At 45.4% G+C, this 24,174-nt stretch overlaps 1 protein-coding gene across 1 annotated transcript in view; it reads left to right on the top strand.

Moving 5' to 3' along the window:
- cd81a (CD81 molecule a) overlaps positions 1 to 24,174 on the top strand; it is an 82,998-nt gene that overhangs the window by 36,140 nt on the left and 22,684 nt on the right. Inside the window, exon 3 of the mRNA XM_072272319.1 lies at positions 21,250 to 21,347. Within this exon, the coding sequence (XP_072128420.1) occupies positions 21,250 to 21,347 (98 nt within the window). The remainder of the gene's footprint in view (positions 1 to 21,249; positions 21,348 to 24,174) is intronic.

The following is a 24,174-nucleotide window of genomic DNA, read 5'->3' as shown; positions in this document are numbered from 1 at the left end:
CAGTTTCCTCTCTAGCAGGAAGACTTAATATTTTCCTCTTATTTGAACTTGCAAGTAAAATTCCCATTTTTTTTCTCTCTGCTATCTTGTGTTCTGACTATTCAGTGCTTTCCTGGCCAGTAAATTGTAACGAACTGATTCTGCATCTTGTGTGACATTGTCATATTTGCCAAGATTTAAATTGTCTACCAGTCCTGCAATATCTCAAACATGAAATTTGCGAAGCAGTATTTCTCAATTTGTGCCTCTATAAAGAGCATCACATGCCAAGATCCTTTCCCACTATCCACTGGGGGCCAGCAGGTGGAGCTCTAGCTAGTTTCCACTTCCCACAAATCTCATCTAATTGAGGTCAGTCTTTGTGCTCCTGCTGTCCAATTGGAGACCAGATTCTATTCAAATAAATTTTGACTTTGAATGTTTTTATTGTGTGTGGCTCTATTGAAGGTTAAGGAAGATTTAATTGAAGAAACAACTCTACTCCTGCCATTTCTTGTTCCAGCCTTTCAGTGGGATTTCAGCAGGTGAGCTAGAGCTGGAGTGCTGTGCTGTCAGAGGTAGTGGCTTGGAGGTGAGCTATTGAACCAGGGTTTAAAAAAGAAACAAGCCAGTGCTTTCAGAAAGAAATCCGGGAACTTTGCCCATGATTCCTTCTGGGTTTTCACCCACACCAGGTGTGTTAATCTGGTTTGTTTATGGTGACGTCCCTGATGCAAATCACTTGTTCAATTGCTTGTATTGTAGTCTATCAGAAGTGAGCTACACTGTGACTTCAGCTTCATTACTGCACCAGCTAATAGCTCAGTGTTGAAAGAACTGAAGAAGTTTAAAGCATCACACACAAGATGCTGGAGGAACTTGGCAGGCCAGGCAGCATCTATGGATGGGAACAGACAGCCCAATTTTGCGCTGAGACCATTCCACAGGACTGTAAAGGAAGGGGAGAAGTCAGAATGTGAGGGAGGAGAGGAAGAAGTAAAGAGCTGGGAAGTTGATTGGTGAAAGAGATAAAGGGCTGAAGAGGGGAGTATTTGATAGGAGAGAGGTAGAAGAAAGGGAAGAGGGAGGAACCCCAGAGGGAGGTGATTGGGTAGGTAAGGAGATCAGGTGAGAGAGGGAAATGGGAAAGGGGAATGGTGAAGGAATGGAGCGGGGGGCAATCACCGAAAGTTCAAGAAACCAGTGTTCATGCCATCAGGTTGGAGGCTACCTAGACGGGGTATATGGTGTTGCTCCTCCAACCCGAGTGTGGCCACATCGTGTCAATAAAGGAGGCCATGGACTGGCACGTCGGAGTGGGAAGTAGAATTGAAATGGATGGCCACCGGGTGAGCCCGCTTTTTATGGCAGATGGTGCAAATGTGCTGGACGAAGCGGTCTCACCGATTATGCAGGAGGCCACATTGGGAGCATTGGATAGAGTAGATGACCCCAAAAGACCTAGCATCCACTAGCCTCCACATCCAGCACATAATTCTCCATAACTTCCACCATCTCCAATGGGATCCCGCCACCAAGCATATCTTTCCAACCCCCTCCTCCAAGTTTCCACTTCCAGCTGGGATCACTCCCTATGAGACTTCCTTGTCCACTCGTCCCTCCCCACTAATCTCCCTCCTGGTATTTATCCTTGCAAGTGAAACAAGTGTCTCACCTGCCCCAACACTAACTCCCTCACAACCATTCAGGGCCATAAACAGTCCTTCCTGGTGAGGCAGCATTTTATCTGTGAGTTTGTTGGGGTCATCTACTGTATCCGGTGCTCCTAATATGGCCTACTGTATATTGGTGGGGCATGACATCAATTGGGAGACTGCTTCGTGGAGCACCTTCACTCCATCCTCCACAAAAAGTGGGATTACCTGGTAGCCACCTATCTCTGCTACTTCATATTCTTATTCCAAAATGTCATTCCATGGCCTCCTCTACTGCTGCTATGAAGCCACAGTCAGGTCGGAGGAGCAACACCTTGTATTCTATCTGGGTAGCCTTCAACCTGATGGCATGACATCAATTTCTTGAACTTACAGTAATTGCCCCCACTTCACCATTCCCCATTCCTGTTTTTCCCCTCTCACTTTATCTTTTTACCTACCCATCACTTGCTTCCCTTCCCTTTCTTCCATGGTCTTCTGTCCTCTCTTGTCAGATTTCCCCTTCTCTAGATCTTTATCTCTTTCCGGCTCTTTACTTCACACCCTCCAGCTCTCCTGGATTCACCTATCACCTGCCTCCTTGTGCTACTTCCCCCCTCCCCCCACCTCTAATTCTGACTTCTCTCCTTCCTTTCCAGTGCTGATGAAGGGTCTTGACATGAAATGTCATCTGTTTACTCTTTTCCATAAATGTTGCCTGGTCTGCTGAGTTCCTTTGTTTGTGTGTGTCACTTTGTATTTCTAGCATCTGTGGCAGATTACCTCCGTTTGTGAAGGGGTTTAAATGTTTGGGGCAGCATTACAGTGCTTTTTACAGGACGTTAGATCCTGCAGAATGCTGCACAGTGTGGAGAGGTCTCATGGGATCAGTCACGATGTTGTCCACGTGAATCCAGACAAAATATATTTGTACATCGGTGGTTAGATTGAGTTCTAAATTGCCAGTTTATTTACTGATGGAAAAAATTCAAGGACCCTTCTCTATAAACCAACTTTGGTGTTAAACATGGCTAAGCAAGGTTTTTGTGGCCTTTTCATGTGTCGCCATGGTGATTGTCTGGCATGATGGTGTGTATGTTGTGCAAGCAGCTGAATGACTCCCTTTGCGGGATGACTGAGTTAGCTGAACAGGAATGTTGGCTTAGTTGCTTTTCCATTCAGCTTTTCCATTCATTATTTCTAGCTGGCCAACTGCCTTGCCCTTGTTTTATGACATTTCTATCCAGCTCCCCAGATAGGATTTCTCTGGCTTGTCCCCTTTCTTTCAGCCAGAGCTGCATTAAAAGCTAGGTAGGACATTTTGAGTGGTAGAACTGCTTTTCCCTTCTAACTGATAGCTTGTGAAATTGCAGGAAGCAGTTAGCAATACTGGCAGTGTACGTGGAAATGTTTCACATTGATGGGCTCTTCCTTTGAACTGGAACTGTATTTCTGATTTGCAGCTTCAGCAGTTTATTGAATATTGGACAAGCTACAAGCTTTCTGATTTGGTACCTGTCCTTTCTACTTGAAGATCTCTGGAAACCTGATTTGTAGTCATATAGTTCGTGCAAGCCTCGTGATCCCCTAGCATGTTCATTCCTGTGTACAAGTATTACTTGGATGTTTTCTCCTCACCTAGATGCCATGAGGAATTGGCAAGGGTGAAAGGAATGAAAATTGGAGTGGTGTGGGCTCTACATGTAGAACAGAACTCTGGAACATTTAGTCCACACTAGAACTTGTGTTCCACTTGAGCCTTCACTTTCCTTATCTTAATCTGTCTTCATAATTCTCCATTCTCTCCTCCCTTGTGTTTTCCTGGCCTCCCATTAAACATGTCCGTGTCATTCTCTTCAACTTGTGATAAGCAAGTTGCATTTCTTGCCATGCTTTGATTGAAGGAGTCTTTTCTGAATTCCGTATTGGCTTTCTTGACAATTTTGTATTGATGACTTCTCGTTCTGCTCTTGCCCTCAGTGCAATGGTCTCTCACAAGTTGCAACACAAATTCTATTGGTTTATTACGTTTCCAGAGTTACCTTCAGCGATAGACTGTGTGTGTGAGCGAAAGAGTTATCTAGGATCAGCAATGGTTAATGCAATGAGTCGAAATTCCAAAGTTTAAAAAAATGACAGGAAGTGGATTAATAATGATGGAAATGATGAATAATAGAGGAGTATAAAGGAAGAGAATTAAAATGCCAATTGAGCAGAAACTTGGGAATGTACCTCCTTCTAGACCGGAGATGTTCACAAAGCAATCATGCAGTCAGTGTTTAGTGTGGAGAAGATGTGCCAAATTATCAAACTACATTAAGAGGATGTGGCAGGAAACAGTTAAGCAATTGGGTGGTTTCCTTGGATTTTGAAAAATATAGACACAGAATACAAATCCAGGAAGTTGTGTTCATTTCTGACACTTAACTGGAAAAGGGATGATGGTTTCAGCTGTGTGGATTATCTTGCACTGGAATGACCCAGTACTTAATGAAGCTAAGGGGTGTCATACAGTGCCCATTTCAATGACACATTGGTCTGTTTTAGAACAGTGGGATCCTGATGCTATTGAGTGCATCAAAACTTGTATGTTAGAAGCTGAATTGAACAATCAAAAATAATGGACCAGAAGATGAAGGAAAAATCATCAGATATGCAGTAAAATTAGTTGTCAGTTCATTATTATGCTATTACTTCAGTATGATCATGCTGCTGTGGATGAGAAAACTGGGGGTTTGAAATTTTAATTAGGTCTGGTGACGATTTCTGTGAACAGAGTTTGGTGAACGGGTGGGGGGAGCAGCTTCTAGCCTACAGCCAGCAGTTCAAATCAGCAAACTGGAATTGTATGTGTCTTTGCAGTATTGTCATTCGGATCCTAAAAATAAATTCCAAAAGCAGGTTGTAGCATTCTCTGGCCCTAGATATTGAGAACACAATTAATTAACTACACCAGTCCCATTAGACCATGAGACATAAGAACAGAATTGGGCCATTCAGCCCATCGAGTGCTCCACCATTCCATCATGGCTGATTCTGGATCCCACTCAACCGGATACACCTGCCTTCTCACCATAACTGTTGGTGTCCTGACCAATTAGGGAACTACCAATTTTCACTTTAAATATACCCACGGTCCTGGCCTCCACAGCTGTCCGTGGCAGAGCATTCCACAGATTTACCATTCTCTGGCAAAAAAAATCCTCCTTACCTCTGTTCTAAAGGGTTGCCCCTCAATTTTGAGGCTGAGCCCTCTAGTTCTGGACACCAGCACCACAGGAAACATAATCTCCACATCCTCCTTATCTGGTTCATTCAGCATTCGGTAGGCTTCAGTGAGATTCCCCTGCCTTCTTCTGAATTCCAGTGAGTATAGGCCCAAAGCTGCCAAACACTCCTCGTGTTGACCTCTTCATTCTTGTGAACCTTCTCTGGACCTTCAATGACAACACATCTTTTCTGAGATATGAGGCCCAAAACTGTTGACAATACTCCAAGTGCGGCCTGACTAGTGTCTTATAAAGCCTCAGCGTTATCTCCTTGTTTTTGTATTCTAATCCCCTTGAAATAAATGCCAACATTGCATTTGCCGCCTTTACCATAGACTCAACCTGTAAATTAACCTTCCAGGAGTCTTGCAGGAGGACTCCTAAGTGGCTTTGTACATCTGATGTTTGAATCTTCTCTCCATTAAGATAATAGTCTGGACTTTTGTTCCTTTTACTAAAATGCATTATTGTACACTTCCCAACACTATTCCATCTGCCACTGTTTTGCCCATTATTCCAATTTGTCATAAGTCCTTCTGCAATCGTACTGCTTCCTTAGCACTACCTATCCCACCACCTATCTTCGTATCATCTGTGAACTTTGCCACAAAGCCATCAATTCCATTATCCAAATCATTGACAAGCAATGTGAAAAGTACCGGTCCCAATACCGACCCCTGAGGAACACCAGTAGTCACTGGCAGCCAACCAGAAAAGACCTCCTTTATTCTTACTCGCTGCCTCCTGCCTGTCACCCATTCTGCTATCCATGCCAGTATCTTTCCTGTAATGCCATTGTAACAAAGTGTGCTTATATCCAGTTTAAATACACTTTCCTGTACTGAGTCCAACTGAGACATCGGAAATCCAAATTTAGAGTAAGCTGTAGGATGACAGGAAAAGATTGAGTGGAAGTAGCGAACACTGAGTTTAGTTTGTGAATAGTCCATATTAACAAATTTAAAATCAAACTTGGACTTCTGACCAATTGATTTTTAAATGAGGCCATTTCCGGTTAAGTGAGGCAGCTAAGGTAAGTATTTCAATATTGCTGCTGAAGTATTCAACATAAGCACCTTGTATCTGTGAAGTATAGTGCCAGGAAGAAATGGTTCTCATCTAAATTTCTTGTACTTGTACTTGTTGATGGAAAATTATTCAGAAATTTCCAATTAACGTCTCTGTCGTAAGCAAATGTGTGGAACCACAATGCTTGCAGTGTTGGAAATCTGAAGTAAAAACATTCCAAGTCTTGGGCAGGCAAGTTGGAGATTGCTAGAGATGCTGGGCACTATTAAAGCAGGGAAAACAGGAAACCAATGTTAAAAGTTTCTTCATTGACCCAGTTCTGGTATCGAACCCACTGGAAATATTGAATCTGCTGAGTATGTCCAGTGTGTGTTTTTTTTTGTCCAGTATCTCATTGGTGAAACCCTGTTGGTTTCCTTGGGCTGCGTGAGTCTAGGGAATACACACTCCGGTTCCGCCAAAGCTGTGAGATTGGGACGGCTCTCCCAACCCAAACCCTGGTTTGTGTGGATGCTGTGTGATTTGCTACCCTGTCACAACTCAGTGCCAAGACGTATTAGACAGCACACTGTATATGGTTAAAGGAATTGTATTTATGAATCTTGACTTAACTAAAGGGTAAGTAAAGAAAAAACAAAAAAGGCCCATTGCAATTAAACAGTCAAATGTGCACAAGTTGGAGCTCGACTCTTCCCAAGATTCATATTCACCGATCCTCAGTCGATCTCCATCTGGCTCCATCGAATCATGGTCCCTCACCGGGTCAAATCCCACAGCTGGTTCTCTCCAGCGTCTTCTCTCTTCATCAGCCATCGAACAAAAGGCCCCAGCTGACACTGGTGTCAGGCACACAACATGAAAAACACGCTCCCTTCATTAGACAGCTCACATTCCAAAGCACCCGTTACCTCTAATCATCACACAATCACTGCTTCTACTGAAGACCATGACATTATCAGTGAAACCTTTCCCAGGGTGTTAGACTCTTCTCTTCTCCCCCCCCCCCACCAAAATTAGTCATGTTTTCATGACATTGAGATAATTTGCCACCCCTTCATACAAAGCCCAAAGTCCAACCTGGATGTAAATGGCAGTGACATAGCTCACCAAGGCAATAGGTGCCACACTCTGTTCCCTGGGTGTGACGTAGGTCAGTCCGTCTGGGGGGGGGGGGGGGGTCTCCTGACTCTTTGGGACCTGTTTACTACTTTTTCAGCTTCAGAAACTCCCTGGGTTCTTTCCTGTCTACCTGGGGAGGTCCCTGCCTGTCCATTACTCATGCCTCCGGGCTATTCAGGTTCCCTCATCACTTAGCCAAGCTTCATGCCCAGCTTCCCATTATTTTCTAACTGCAAACCTGCCTGTCCCACTGCTAGTTCCCCCCCACCACCACCATTTCACCCGCCTCAGCATGAGGAGGGTTGGGAATCTCTTCGTTAATTCTTGGGGAGTTTGCAAAGGGCAGCATATACCACACCCCCATTTCCTCATCCTCCGAATCCATATCACATTCAGGGGTGAGGTCCAGTCTAATCCTTCCCACTGCTGGTCCTTCAGTTCCCCCACACTGCTGCAGAGTCCTCTTACTAGGTGTAGGGTCCAGGTCAGGCTCTGGGTCAACACGTGCCTCTTGTCCCAGAAGAAGAAGTTGGTTCCAATGGAGCATGTTGACAGGCCTGTTTCCAGCCTCTGGTTTCACCTGGAAAACTGGTCGGTTTGACATCTGACCCTCCATGACAAAGGGCATAGCTGCTCAGCAGTCAGCCTACTTATGCTTCCCAGGTAGCCCCAAATTCTTTGAGGACTCTCTCTAGGCATGAGTTGACCGAACCTAACCTTTTTGATCATACCTCCTTGTACTTTTGATTCTGCTTGGTAGCTAAGACTTCAGCTAATTCATAAGCCTTGTTCAGCTCCCTTCTCAAATCAGACATGTACTTCAGATAAGTTTTTTTTTCCCTTGTAGAGCTTCCCCACCAGTCCCAAAAGTGGTCAACAGGCAACCACGCTTCATGCCCAAACATAAGGCGAGTACCTAGATGTCCAATATGTTGATTCCAGTTGTTTACTGATCTCCAAGGTTACAAGCATGTCTAGCAAGGTCCGATTGAACCTCTTGGGCTGGCTATCACCCTGTGGGTGATGAGGTGCAATAATCCATAATAACCAAGACAATCGCCATGTTGCTGGCATCAGGCTTTATTGATAGGAAATCCATACACACCAGATCAAGTGGCCCCGCACTCTGCAAGTGGGATAACGGAGCAGCCCTCATAGGCAGCATCTTCCTCCATATACAGCGAAAGCGTGACTTGTAGTTCTCTTTGACCTCCGGCTTCATTTGGGGCCAGTAGAGCAGATCTCTGAGCAATCCATAGATCTTGTCAACCCCCAAAATCATCATGCAGTGACCTTAACACAATCCTCCCAAACTTCTCCGGTAGAATCAGCTGGAAACGCTGAGGCTGGTCTGGAGGCAACGTGACCCGGTTAGAATTTGGTTCCTCAACTCCAATCTGGGCCATTCTCTCTATTGCAAATACAGCCCAAAGTGTTTCATCGTGTCTGCTTGGGCCATGTCCGCTTCTGCAGCTGTTGACCAAATGGTGCCTAGGCACAGGTCATCTCACTGAGCAGCTGCCATTTCCCGGGAACTCAATTCCGGTAACTGGTTTGTGTTCAGAGCAGTCAGGTTGTAGTAAGCTTGTGGAATGGCACTATCAGAAGCTCCCAGTTGATCTACCGCTCGATCCTGCCCTTGCCTTTCCTCTGCCTTCCCCGTGATGGAGAGCAAGTACATGTCTTTGACTCCAGGGGCAGGAATGCTCTCCCACACTCCTTCCCTGTGCAGCCCTTCATGCGCACGTTGGGACAATGCATCGGCATCAATATTCCGACTTCCTGGCCGGTACTTCAGGCTGAAATCATAAGCAGACAGCGCTGCCAACCACTGATGGCCTAGAGCATCCAATTTTGCCAAGGTTAGGATATAAGTTAATGGGTTGTTGTCTGTCCTCACCTCAAGCTTGGCACCATATAGTCACTTGGCTTATCCACCACAACCCATCTGAATGCCGGGGAACTCCAATTTGTGCATGGGGTAGTTTTCCTCAGAGGATGACAGACTCCGGCTGACAAACGCAACAGGTCTCAACCCTGTACCCTGATCCTGATACAGAATGCCCCCCAACCCCTCTCTGCTGACATCCATATGCAATACAATCAGCAATCAGGGATCTGCAAAAGCCAGCACAGGTGCTTTCATTAGCAGCTCCTTCAACAACTGAAAGACCTCTTCACATTTCGCATCCCAACTCGGCCCAAAAGGCTCCGAAGAGCTAAGATACTCTTTACGCTCCTCTCCTTTTGTCCTCCTCCTTTTCTTCCCCAAGGGAGGGTCACTGCACAGAAGCTGATTTAAAGGGTGACTCACTTTAGCGTAGTCCTTCATGAACCTCTGATAGTACCAACAGAGTCCAAGGAACAAGCGCAAGGTGCTCAGTCTGGGTCCTTGTCCTTGGTCACTGCCTTTATCAGGCAGATCTGTAGCTACTCCCATCCCATGAGACTATGTGCCCAACATAATTGACAGACGTCTTGCAGAACTGGCACTTGCCCAAGGAAAGTTTTAACCCTTCAGCTTTCAGGTGACCCAGTGCCTTCAGTAGCCTCGCTTCATGTTCCTCCAAGGTGGACCTGAACACGGAGATCATCCAGGTGCACCAACACCTCAAGCAAGTTCACATCCCCCACTGTTCTCTCCATGACATGCTGGAAAGTTTCCAGGGCTCCCAATACGCCCAGGGCATCCTTCTCAAACTGGAAGAATCCCAGTGGATATATAAATGCCGTCTTCTCTTTGCCAGCCTCACTCATGGGGATCTGGTAATATTCACTCTTCAAGTCCACTGCACTGAACCACTTTGCACCACTCAGACAAACCAGTGCGGCCTCGATTCTTGGGACCATATACTGGTCGGGACTGTACACCTGTTCAGAGTCCAATAGTCTATACACATCCGTACCTTCCCGTTCTTCTTCATGGCCATCACTATTGGAGACGCATAGGGACATCTGGACTCGATGATGATCCTAGCTTCCTTCGGCTTCCGCAGAGGCTGCCAAACATCTTCCACCTCTGCAGGGGCCAGTCGCCACAACCTTTCTCTGAACGGAGTGTCCTCTGTCACCCGGATGCTGTGGCAAGTGCTCTTGGAACAACCTACATCAAGCTTGTCAGTAGAAAAGACATCTTCCAGCTTCAACAACTTCTCGATCAACCTCCTCTTCCAACCTCCAGGTACCAGGGAGGCCCCAAAGTTGAATGATTCAGCAGTCAACTTCCCCTTTTTTGGAGAGAATTTCTCCCCGGCTTGTCTTACAGGGACACTAGACATTACCGTCATTGGAAAGAGGTGCGTCAGTGTCATCCCCTGCCTGAGGGTGACCTCCCTCTCCAAAGTGTTCCTGACAATCGCTGTCATCCGGTTCACCTGTACAGCCAAAGACTTCTGCAGTTGGGGCCGCCGCAGTACTCCAGCAGTTAAGCATGACTCCTCTTTGTGGTTTTCGGGAGCATCCACCGAGAGGGCCTTGACCTCAGTCCTGCTGCGAAATTTGGGGTTTCTCCTCACTCTAACTACTTCCCCAGGCCATAATGTGGGTGTACCACATAGTTCCTGTTTATGCTCATCATCCAGTCTAATGTGCCCACGCACTTCCTCAAAAGCAGCTTGCAACACAGGGTGAATGGACAATGTTTCAGAAAGCTCTCTCCAACTATCTCCTTGCAGTCTCCCACTGGCTTCCTCAGTATAGGAATATTTGTCCCCACAAGAATTGAAGCTTCGCCCTTCTCTACAGGGTCTGGACAAACCTGAACTGATGTATCAAGGACCTCAGCTACTACCACATTTGCCTCTGAAAACTCCAGCTTCAATGACAAGTAACCATCGCACAGTTAGTCAGGCAACACACATAAAAGTAGCTGGTGAACTCAGCAGGCCAGGCAGCATCTATTGGAAGAGGTACAGTCGACATTTCGGGCGGAGACCCTTTGTCAGGACTAACTGAAAGAAGAGCTAGTAAGAGATTTGAAAGGGGGAGAGGGAGATCCAAAATGATAGGAGAAGACAGGAGGGGGAGGGATGGAGCCAAGAGCTGGACAGGTGATTGGCAAAAGGGATATGAGAGGATCATGGGACAGGAGGCCTAGGGAGAAAGAAAAGGGGGGGGGAACCCAGAGGATGGGCAAGGGGTATAGTGAGAGGGACAAGGGGAGAAAAAGGAGAGAGAGAGAAAAAGACTGTGTGTATATAAATAAAACACGGATGGGGTACAAGGGAGAGGTGGGGCATTAGCGGAAGTTTGAGAAGTCACTGTTCATGCCATCAGGTTGGAGGCTACCCAGACGGAATATAAGGTGTTGTTCCTCCAACCTGAGTGTGGCTTCATCTTTACAGTAGAGGAGGCCGTGGATAGACATATCAGAATAGGAATGGGATGTGGAATTAAAATGTGTGGCCACTGGGAGATCCTGCTTTCTCTGGTGGACAGAGCGTAGGTGTTCAGCAAAAAGATCTCCCAGTCTGCGTCGGGTCTCGCCAATATATAGAAAGCCACATCGGGAGCACCGGACGCAGTATATTACCCCAGCCGACTCGCAGGTGAAGTGTCACCTCACCTGGAAGGACTGTCTGGGGCCCTGAATGGTGGTGAGGGAGGAAGTGTAAGGGCATGTGTAGCACTTGTTCTGCTTACAAGGATAAGTACCAGGAGGGAGATTGGTGGGGAGGGATGGGAGGTACGAATGGACAAGGGAGTCGCGTAGGGAGCGATCCCCGCAGAAAGCGGGGGGTGGGGGGGATAGTCATCCATGCTGAGACCCCAGATCTCTAACACTGAGTTGTGTTAGTGGTGAATGCGTCAGATACCGGTTGTAAAATGAACAGTACAACAGAGTGACCTATGACCCTGTGTCAAGTATGGCTCAAGCATAAATACCTTAAATCTGTAGCAATACACTGGAGCTTGGCCCCCACTAGGCCTTCAGGAATAGGTTTTTTTGCTTTAGGGTGTTTCTTGATATGCTGCTGGGAGTGTGTTCCCCCACAAGACACCAGGCCTTTCCATCTTCTAAGTTTCCTACAGTCTCCCAGGGGCCCACTCTCCAAAGGCTTTCCTGGCCTTCTGCCTGAGTTGTCCCCCTTCCCCACAGTAAGAGCAAACAATACCGGCCGCTCCCCTTCTCGCAGGACCCTGTTCACTAGCCGCCCTCTGCTTGGTCCTTTCCCTCGGGGTCCGGCTCCCTGTCAGCTTTGTCGTGCAGAGTGGCCCTACCAGTCGATAATAACCGGGACACCTCGATCCTAAACTCTGCCACAAGCTCCTTTACCACCTCTGTGGGTGGGCAATCAGGGGTCACTTCAGCAAAGGGGGCCTCGGCGCCTCCATCGCATTCTCCTCCTCTCTCGCTTCTCTGATCAGCTTGACAGACGAGGCCAGGGGCACGTCGTACGAAACATTCGGAGACCCCAGTGATCATGTTCTGTGACTGTGCACCTTTCGCCACTTGGTCCATTCTTAACTGATTCACTTCAGCTGTTTGAATGCCCCCCCCCCCCACGCTGCAAGCAACTCGGCTACCTCTCTAACTGAAAAATGTAGGTGGAAGGTTTCCCCCCTCCCTCTTCTCCCAAAACATGTTCTGAAACCCCATCATAAGCTCCATTGGGCTTCCTGTCGCGCCAAGCACATTTTCTAGTGCTTGCATGTAGCCCACAGAAGTAGCAAGGTGGTTCTCCACCTGTAAAGATCTCATTACGTCAGCAGCCGGCCCCCTCAAGCTCTTTACCACTCGCTGTCTTTTCACGCCATCAGATCACTGCCACTCATCCAGCATCTGAGACGTTGCTCCACCCAGGTCTCGTTCTCCTCTTCCCTATCGGGGATGGACGTCATCCCCGAGATCATCCTGAGCCGGTGATAACTGAGACTTTCCATCTGGGCTCTTGGCCGTTTATTCGCCAGGGAAGTGAGGGCCGATCCCAACCCAGGATGCTCACCCAGAGGACTCACTAAACCCAAATCAGACCACTCCTTTGCCTCGCTCCGCAGAAACGAGAGCAACTTGTCTTTAAAGTCTCCACCCCCAGCTACAGGAAACTCTGCCTCCAATTTGACACCCTCTCCTACACTCCCCTTATCCCAGGAAGTGTGGACAGCCCGCTGTGAAGTGTGGACATCCTCTCCTACACTCCCCTTATCCCAATTCGGCGCACTCTCCTACACTCCCCTTATCCCAGGAAGTATGGACAGCCCGCTGTGAATTGTGGGCATCCTCTCCTACACTCCCCTTATCCCAGAAAGTACGGACAGCCGGCTGTGAATTGTGGGCACTCTGTCCTACACTCCCCTCCTCCCAGAATGTACAGACAGCCCACTGTGAATTGCCACTGATATGGTGGTAAAAAGAGAGTCTTATGTTTTTATTTGAGACCCAAGTTATACAGATTTCTACAAGTTTGTATGTGCATACAATGGAGAACATTCTGACTGGTCGCATCACTCCCTGATATGGAGGCTCCAGTGTACAGGATCAGAATAACTGCTGAGGATCAGAGGGTTGTAGACCTGCCCAGCTCCATCATGGGCACGACTCTCCCCCCCTGCCCCCCCATCGAGGATATCTTCAAGCGCGCATCAGTAAGGACCATCATCTTACAGGACATGCCCTCTTCTCCATCAAGAAGATATAGGAGCCTGAAGATGCACACTCAGTGCTTTTGGAACTGCTTCTTCCCTTCTGCCATCGGATTTCTGAACAGTTCAGAATCAGGTTTAATATCACCGGCATATGTCATGAAATTTGTTAATTTAGCAACAGCTGTACAATGCAGTACATAATCGGGGTGGGCAGGTAAATGCATTACAGTAAGTATATATGGATATTAAATAGGTAAATTAATAATAGCACAGAAACAGAAATAATAAAGTGAGGTAGCGTTCATGGGATCAATGCCCATTTAAACATTGGATGGCAGAGGGGAAGAAGCTATTTCTGAATCACTGTGCATGCCTTCAGACTTCTGAAACTCCTTCCTGATGGTATGTCCATTCGTTTGATGAATACTACCTCACTATTTGCTCTTTTTGCATTTTATTTTTGTTATTGTAACCTACAGTAATTTGTGTATTGCACTGTATTGCCGCTGCAAACAACAAGTTTTACAGCATGTGTTAGTGACCATAAATCTAATTCAGATTATAAGGGACGAACCTTACCATTTTAATCCAGGAGTGAAAGTGGGAAAATTTTTCTAAGGGGAGAAATCCTGAATGTTTCCTGGAGAGCTCATCAATGCATCTGCCAAGGTTGCAATTAATAACTGTAATGTGCCAGGGTATTGAGGTATAGATTGACTGTGATCTAATTAAATGACACAATTTGCTCAAGGGATTAAATGCTTGACTGCTGTTCATGTTGATAAAATATTTCTCGTGTCTGCCTTGTGATGTGGAGGTTAAAATTTGACTTAATGTTGAGGGTTCAAGGTATATAATCATATTCTTTTAAACTGTCTTCTGTCTGGAATTGAACAAACTGTCTGCATTAGCAGAAGGTGATAAGATTTACAAAAAATACAGGACTGAGGTAGAGTGTCAGCCCAAAATGCTGACCATCTCTCTGCCTCTACAGATGCTTGCTGACCTACTTAAATTCCTGCAGCAGGTTTTCCCCACCCCCGGCTCCGGATTACAGAATCTGCAGTCTTTTGTGTCACGGGTGATGAGATCAGGTGGCTGCATAATGATGAATTTAATGCACGAGAAGTTCGTTGCAAACCTCAACCAACAGAGTTAGGAACAGATAGATATTTTCTGGTGTTTTACTGTTCACTGGGCTGTCACTCAATTGATCCATGATTGCGTAATGTCATTTCCGGTGCACTGGTGTAAAGGAGAATATTAAATAGTTACTCCGGATCCGATGCAGCACACAAAAAACATAGTAGGATAAAGAACACAGTAATAACAAAACACAATAACTGAAAATCCTTATATTCTCTACATGGGCTGTATGTCCATAAAGTGATGCTAGGTACAGGAGTGCCTTTACATAAGCTGACTGACAGGAAATGAAGAAGTGGTGTTTGGGGTTGTGGAAGGCTGGGTTACTGGGTGGAGGTGTTGATCAGCCTTGCTGCTTGGCGAAGGTAACTTTCGAGTCTGGTAATCCTGGTTTGGATGCAGCGTAGCCTCCTTCCTGATGGGAGTGGAGTAATTAATCCATGAGTGGGATCCTTCATGGATGTTACTGGCCCTCTTCCGGCACCTTTCTGCATACATGTCCTTGATGGCAGGTAGGCTGGTGCTAGTGATGTGTTGGGTAGTTTTGACTGTCTGGACAGTCTGTTGTAGAGCCTTCCTCCCCACCGCAGTGCAGTTTCCATACCAAGCAGTGATGCATCTTGTTGGGATGCTCTCCACTGTGCATCTGTGGAATAACGTGAGTATGAATGTGCGAAGTCCAGTTCTCTTTGGCCTCCTCAGAAAGTAGAGGTGTTGGCGAGAAAGTGTGCTGGATGTGCACTCCCAGGAGTTTGAAACTGCTTTCGGTTTCCACTGCTGTGCCATTGATGTGAATAGGAGTGTGAGTGGTGCAAATTCTTCAGAAGTCGATAACTATCTCCTTTGTCTTGTTGACATGGAGGAAGAAGTTATTTGCATGGCACCAGGCCTCGAGCTCTTCCACCTCTTCTCTGTATGCCATTTCATTGAGGGTCATGATCTGCACCACTGCCATGTCATCGACAAACTTCACAATGTCATACGTGGGTGCTTGGTCTGTTGATTAGGAAGTCTAACACCCGGTTGCACAGTGGTGTATTGGATGAGCAGCCAGCAGCAACTTCCAACGTAACATTTAGCACTTGCTGGCATGTCTTGGGAACTTTCCCTTTGCTGTTTTTATTTGAACTTGAATACCAAAGTTGTGAAAGTTGAACCTACGAGGCCGATTCTTGGATAAGACGGTAGAGTAGAACCTGACCGAGGGGTCACCCGACCGTGTCTAAGGATATGTTTGTGCTCAATGTGCTTTTGGACGTGTATCATGGCCATGTTTTCTACTTCTGATTCCTTTCTCAGAATGTTGGTTTTGTTAGTTGGGTAAAAACAGCACTGCTCTTTACTTTTATGTCAGGAACAGGATTTTTCTTTTTGAAATTCTTTAACTTGTACTTAGTTCAGAAATTCTTCAACTTGTACTTGGTTCAGAAATCCTTCATTATAATTTGATTCTATAATCAGACTCTTCCTGTGAGAACAAGTAACACCTTGAAAAGAGTGCAAACTGATTGTTTACTGATTCCACTCTGGGAAGGCAGGCACTATACCTGACTCTGCAATGTCTAGGCTCTGATGTGAGAGTTTGGCAGTGGGTCCTGTTTAATAATACAAGTTGCATTTTACATTGGTTTCATGGTTGGAATTGTCCTTGCTAACACAGTTTACTCCAGAAAGCAAATTCTGCGTCTTAGGGCCAATTTATATTTCCGCATCAAATCGCCGCTGTAGCCTGATGCGCACCTCCCCAAAAATGTAACTACGCGTCGTGGCGACACAGACAGAAACAACTGTGATTGGTCTACTTGGTAGCATCGCATTTCCTCCTATGCTGCAATAGCTTGCCATTGGGCGACTGAAGGGCAGGGAAGGAACTCTGGCTGCAATGCTTTCCATAAAGCTTTACAGACCTCCAAAACTATGGAGGACCCTGTGCTTGACGCCAGTTTGTCGCTAGCTGCTACAGCCTGTTGACTTCCACATGAAGCTAAAACTCGAATGGTGATTGCCAGTCTCCGAGTATACTGTGTGTACACTGATTCGAAGTAAATGGTTGGAGACGATGAACCAAATCATCAAATCTACCTGCCGACATCCAAAAATATTTGAAATGCATTTCCTCGTCCATGTCTCTCAGTGGCCGAACAAGCACAGAAAATTCACCCTCCTTCACTTTCATTGTTTGTTTGAGCCATTGTTTGAAGTTTGAGTTTCTTCATGTTGAGTTTCTACACGAAGAAACTCAACACAGTGGCATAGAAACCCCACCGCCAACTAGCGTTTTGGCGGTGAATTGCAGAGCGACGCAGACACACCAATGCAAAAGTATAAATGCTCACAATGGCGTAGGCTACTACACTGAAGTAAAAATCAGCCTTTATTCACTGTGTAGTCAATAGGTTAAGTTCAATCTAATCTCATGGAATAAGTGCTTTGATTTTCCAAGGTTAGGAGAAATGCTCCAGGAATCTAATAAAAAGGAGGAATTTAAATGGTGCATTGGAGAAGAATGTACTGGAGAAATTAATGAGACTGGCAATAGATTGCCTGGGCCTTGAGTAGCCATGGGAATAGCAAAATACATTGGTTGTCATTTTCCAAACATAGCTGTGGTTCTTGCAGATTAGTATAACTTAGCAAATGTAACTCAGCTGTTTGAGGGAGAAAAATGAAGGAGAGAAAACTTATGACTGCAAACTGGTGTGTTTACATTAGGAGCAGGGAAAATGGCAAATAGAAACATAGAAAACCTACAGCACAATACAGGCCCTTCAGCCCACAATGCTGTGCTGAACATGTACTTAGAAATTACCTAGGCTTATCCATAGCCCTCTGTTCTTCTAAGCTCTATGTACCTATCCAGGAGTCTCTTAAAAGACTATATCATATCCACCTCCACTACCGTAGCTGGCAGCCCATTCCACGCACTCGCCACTCCCTGTGTAACAAAAAAAACCAACTTACTCCTGACATCTCCCCTGTACTGGCTTCCAAGCACCTTAAAACTGTGCCCTCTCGTGGTAACCATTTCAGCCCTGGGAAAAAGCCTCTGACTACCCACATGATCAATGCCTCTCATCATCCTGTATACCTCTATCAGGTTATCTCTCATCCTCTGTCGCTCGAAAGAGAAAAGGCTGAGTTCACTCAACCTATACTTATAAGGCATACTCCCCAATCCAGGCAACATCCTTGTAAATCTCCTCTGCACCCTCTATGGTTTCCACAACTTTCCTGTAGTGAGGCGACCAGAACTGAGCACAGTACTCCAAGTTGGGTCTGACCAGGGTCCTATAAGGCTGTAACATTACCTCTTGGCTCTTAGACTCAATCCCACGGTTAATGAATGCCAATGCAGTGTATGCCTTCTTAACCATGGAGTCAACCTGTGCAGCAGCTTTTAAAGAATATGATAGGGCACTTTAAAAGTATGAATAAGATTAGACAAAGTCATTGTGAATTTATGAAAGAATTTAACTGACGAACCACTTGGAGCTTCAAAGATACAAGTTGCAGGGCCAAATACGAAGGATTGGTGGCAACGTTCCCTCTAATTTGTAATGACTAGTGTGTGCAAAAATCTTGTGTGCTGTACAATTATTTTGCTCAGTATCAACATATGCTAACTGAATTTTATATTAGCAATTCTTTTGTGCTTCACACCTTTTGCTTCTTTGGAATTCGACATAGTGAATCAATAACTTCAATAAAAACAGTATAAATTAGCCAGTTCTAAAACCTGCAGACTAATCATCGCAAACTCCGCATTGTCAACACTGCCCACATCAGAAACCGGAAAAGGAAATGTGATTGTGTATGATCGTGAAATCTACTTAACATGCCAGCGAGGTAGAGGGTGGCAACCTTTTGTGTGGAGTTTAAATTCCTCTGTGCACTAGTAGCAAAAGGTGTGTGTAGCTTTATTATCAAAGTATGTATATATTACCACAACACTTCAGTGTTGTCCAGGCTGAATCAGGAACCTGATGGTTGTAGGGCAGTAACTCTTCCGCATCCTGGTGCCTTGAGATCTAATGCTCTCGCACCTCCTGCCTAATGGTAGTAGAGAGAAGAGAGCGTAGCCTGGATGATGGGGGATAGATGCTGCTTTCTGCTGGCAGTAAGTGTACTCAATTTTGTATTCTCTGACATGTCCGCGAATGTCTTCGGTTTTTGACATCAACCCACACTTAGAGGTAATTTACACTGGCCCCTTAACTTAATAGGACATCCTTGGGATGTGGGAAGAAAACCTCCAGTCATAGAGAACAGCATGTGCTGTCATATTAGCAGTTCTGTGAGTTCAGGTTCCATGCTGGGGCTTGAAGTGTTGCACTACTGAATTTGTGGTCTGTCCTTGTTTTAACAACCCAAATCCCTGTTTGACATTTCCATTGGATCAGGTGAACACAATGTTCTGGCCAAGGGGAGGGAACATTGACTCAGACCATGAGAAGCCTGTGTTGGGCATTTTCATGCCTTACAAGGCACAGATTGGAAGTCTGTGGGGTGCCACTCTTCGCACAGACTAGAGCAATGTGTGATTAAGTGCCTTACTCAAGGGCACAAACACGCTGCCACAGCTGAGGCTCGAACTAGCGACCTTGAGATTACTAGACAAACACCTTAACCACTTGGCCACGTGGCCAAGGAAGAGGTGATTTCTCAGATGCAAAACATTAATTAAACACTTGATGAAAGATATTAAATGGATATTATGTGGCTTTGATAGGAAATGTACTTTGGACATTGTGGAAGGTGTACATGTTTTGGAATTTGAATCCTAATTGAGGGGATGTAGGTTTCATTTTGAGTGATAGGGTGTACCACAAGCCCAGTTAGCATGTAGGGATGCATAGAAAGCTGGCACCCACTTTGTGTTGGTGAAGTCTGAGTCTCGATGCAAAGGGTTTTGCAGAACTCGGATGTATAGTTCAATCTGATCGGTGGCATGGTTTGGATCATTGACTGCTCCTTTTACTGTGATGGTTCTAAGTGCAGTGTGTGCTTTGTTGCTGTTGTTCGATGCAAGTTGGTGTTGAGCTGTAACTACAGCTCAGTTAAAAAAAAATAGCTAGAACTCAGTATCAATCATCTATGGACGGTCAGGCATGAGGATTACTATCTTTGATGTCTGTAATAGGCTCTCTGGTTTGACGTAGGAACAAGTTCTGGAAAGTCAGCTCAACTCCAATTACTCCTTTTGTAACAAAAGATCATTAACGGGAAAAATGTTTTTTTTCTCCACGCTTGCTATCTGACCTGTTGAATATTTCTTTCACCTTTTCAATCCACATCACTCGATAACCCTTAACTAACGTCAGTGATGTGGCAAAGTGATCATTAAGTGAATAACCCTGGTTAGTCCTGACGAAGGGTCTCAGCCTGAAACATCGACTGAAACTCTTCCAATAGGTGCTGCCTGGCCTGCTGTGTTTACCAGCAACTTTAATGTGTGTTGCTTGAATCCTGGTCTTCACTACTTTTTAGAAAAAAGGCTGCTGATTTCACTTCTGAATAGCTGTCTTCTAATTCTAAGAAGCCCCCCTCTTGATTTTCCTCACCAAAAGAAAGAGGGTTACTGTTTTTTAAATCTTCCTCCCAAGCCACCTTCGGTGGACTAAGGCCAGAGCGAAGGTGCTGTGTTAGATACGTGTTGGTCAAAGTCAAAGGTTGGAAATGGGTCCTTCAGCCCTCCAAGACCAAGACAACCAAAAAAGCACCAAGCACCCATTTGCTTCAACCTACCACCCACTTGCTCATTAGGGATAAGTTACAATGACCAACTTGCCTACCTGGATATCTACCGGATCTGGGGGGGTGAAGCTCCCAGGATACACATGCAAACTCAGTCCAGGCAGCACTGAAAGCTGGGGATTGAGCCTGCGTTGCAGGTTCCCTGGGGAAGTAGCTACATCAGCTCTGCACCTGGTCATCTCTATAGCTCTGGGCAAATTCCATATTTTCTAGTTTCCGTGGCATATCCTGTTGCCATGAGAATTGTCATTTGAAAACTAAAGGAACTTGCTCATTATTTTCCACCATATGTACTAACTGTAGGCTTGAAATGGTTGGTATTTGTATTACTGTACTCTCTTCGAGCCTGAACCAGGATTTTCGGCAGCTGGTCAAGTGTGGAGCCATCAGCAGTAAACTTAATCCTGCCTGCAGAAGGCACTGTGTAGCAGTGAAAGAGAAGAAATTTAAATTGTAATCCAGTCACGCTGGAGCCAGTCAAAGGCTCCTTACTGCCATCTCTTGATAGTTTAAGTGAGTTTTTACAAATTGTATTAAAATTGGCCTTCCCTAAAACACATGAACAGAGGAGGGGAAAAAAAACTAACATTAGGCATAGCAGAGAACCATATTTAAATGTTATTCTGGATAATATTTTGTGTATTTGCCATGTGAATCTCAATGAGGAGCATTGCTTTTTTTCATGTTAATCACAATCCTTTCTTTACTCCTAGGGGTCTACATCCTGATTGGTGTTGGAGCTGTGATGATGATCGTGGGGTTTCTAGGTTGCTATGGTGCCATCCAGGAATCCCAGTGCATGCTGGGAACGGTAAGACAGTCTCTGGTATGGAGGGGCCACTGAACGGGAGGGGGGAGCTGCAGGAGATTGTAAACTCAGTCAGCTCCATGGGCACTAGCCTCCCCAGCATCCAGGATACCTTCAAAAGGTGATGCCTCAAAAAGATGGCATTCAACACTAAGGACCACCATCACCCGGGGCATGTCCTCTTCTCATTGCTGTCATCACGGAGGGAGTACAGGAGGCTGAAGACACCCACGCAGGCTTCTTCCTCTCAGCCAACAGATTTCTGAATGGACAATGAACCCATGAACACTTTTTTTCAGTATTTTCCCCTTGTTTAGCAGCACTTATCTTTTTTTATATAAATATATACAGTACTACTTAGTTTTTGTTACTATGTATTGCATTGTCCTATTTGGCTGCATATGCCGATGATGTTAAATCTTGATGCTCCTTTCGGTTTGGCTGTTCATCGTTTGCCCTCTGTGGATGTGGCTGCTGGCAGCTGAACAGAATTCTTGCACTTCCTTCACTAGAGATGTTTCCTCTCAATGCCAGTGACCCACAGTAGTGGATGAGCCCTTTCAAAGCTCACTTTCAAAAGTATTTGGAAGTAGGCAGTGTGCATTTTGTGGACGGTGCAGTCTTAGTTCCCTCACTCTTCTCTGCGTTTACTTGGTGTTACTGGATTTGTAGCATTGATGCCTTTGTAGTTACTTTGCAAGGGTGATTGATAGGTTTGTGGCCTACGGTAGAAGGAGTCAATTTTAGAAAACCTAGCACATTTATTTTTCAACACTCAGGTTGGACGAATAATACCTTGTATTCCGTCTGGGTAGCCTTCAACCTGATGGCATGAACATTGACTTCTCAAACTTCCGCTAATGCCCCACCTCCCCCTTGTACCCCATCCGTTACTTATTTATATACACACATTCTTTTTCTCCCTCTGTCCCCCTCACTATACCCCTTGCCCATCCTCTAGTTTCTTTCCCCCCCCCCTTTCTTTCTCCCTTGGCCTCCTGTCCCATGATCCTCTCATATCCCTTTTGCCAATCAACTGTCCAGCTCTTGGCTCCATCCCTCCCGCTCCTGTCTTCTCCTATCATTTTGGATCTCCCCCTCCCCCTCCCACTTTCAAATCTTGCTAGCTTTTCTTTCAGTTAGTACTGACGAAGGGTCTTGGCTGGAAACGTCGACTGTACCTTTTCCTAGAGATGCTGCCTGGCCTGCTGCGTTCACCAGCAACTTTTATGTGTGTCCCCTCCTACATTTACACATTTAGTCCAGCGGTCGTGGAGCATACGAATCTTGGACCTCCAGAAAGTGTCCACAGCAGGGGTGATTGATAGGTTCATGGCCTAAGGTAGAAGGAGATATACAGCTCTCATTACATGCACATGTAGTTCGACGGTTTGAGTGATTATGCAGAAAGTTTGAAGTTAGTAACACATCTTCTATCTTGGGCCACAAACTTATCAATTACCCCTGATGAGTTATTAACTTCAAACTTTCTGCATAATCACTCAAAGTGTTGAACTGTGTGTGCATGTAATGAGAGCTGTATAACTCCCTTTTAGCTTAGGCCATGAACTTATCAATCACCCCTCATAGAGTGACTGTGCAGTGTGTCTTTAACACATAGAAGGCATCACAGTTGAATCTGGTTGAGTTTCTGAATGCAGTTTCCCAGAAGTATCATTTGTTCAGGGAATTATTTTCTTTTCCATCTCATCCCTCCCAACACAACACCGCCTACGGCTAGTGAAGTGTGCTATTCATACCATCTGATCAGTTATCTCTTTAGAGGCCACAGATAACACCTGGAACTTCACTGATCAACATGTTCGTTATCTGCAAATGTATCATTGATTTAAATTGTGGGCTTGATTACGACAGGGATTTTTGTGATGACGTCTGTTAAAAAATAGTCACCTGATCCTCCCAATTTCCTGTTCCTTTTCACCAAGTCCCACCTCAATCACTTGTATCCTTTTAGCTATCTTCTCCTTGTCTGGTTGTCTGCCAAATTCCACCTCATCTCCCATCGATAGTCCTTGATCTTTACCTCTCGTTATTAAGCTTCTCCCTCAAGCCTGTGTTATCCTAGTGTTCACCGAATAACGTCTGTCAGGTGAATTTGATTACTTTGGCCGACTAATTATTTACAGTCCACTGGCCAGTTTTCTCTAAACTTCAACCGTTTTGTAAACTTACCACCCATGTTTACCCACTGACCTTTATTTTCTTAGTTTGTCTCCAATAAACACCATAAACTTGATAATGGGCAGGGTTACTTGTATTCCTTACTGCTTTGACCCTTTCAGTGCCACCTGGGGAACAATTGCCACCAAAATTGCTTCCAGTTCAGCCATTCACTTGAGTTATCACCTTGCTCAGTCAACACTCTCACTACGACCACAGATTGATCTACTTCCTACAGAATATTCAGTCTTCCTTTTCAGTTTGACTTAAAGCAAAGGTTTACAGAGTTACAGTACTTGGTCATCTCCCCTTGTGTGTGTGAAGAGCTTTATCCTGGAAAGCAGATTATTTTTATTCACCACATCTGTCTGTGTGTTCATCTACAGCTCTTGACTATTTTGTCCCTCAGATGGTGATCCTGTGTTCAGCCTCCTCTGCAACAATCCTCTTCTCTTCCACCTAGCCCTCCATTCCTAGTCATTGTATTTTCCTCCTTCCTCCCACCCCACCTTTTCGAGATACACCTTGACCACGAAACCAGCCTTGTATTTCTTCAGATTTCAGTGCCGTCAAAATGTCTATTATCATCTCTTCATGCCCAAATACCAGATGGAATTGTAAATAGCTGCATTTCATCACATATTTTTAA

This window comes from Mobula birostris, chromosome 11, assembly GCF_030028105.1.
Source record: "Mobula birostris isolate sMobBir1 chromosome 11, sMobBir1.hap1, whole genome shotgun sequence".
NCBI lineage: Eukaryota > Metazoa > Chordata > Chondrichthyes > Myliobatiformes > Myliobatidae > Mobula > Mobula birostris.
This window is presented reverse-complemented; position numbering and strand designations above follow the sequence as displayed.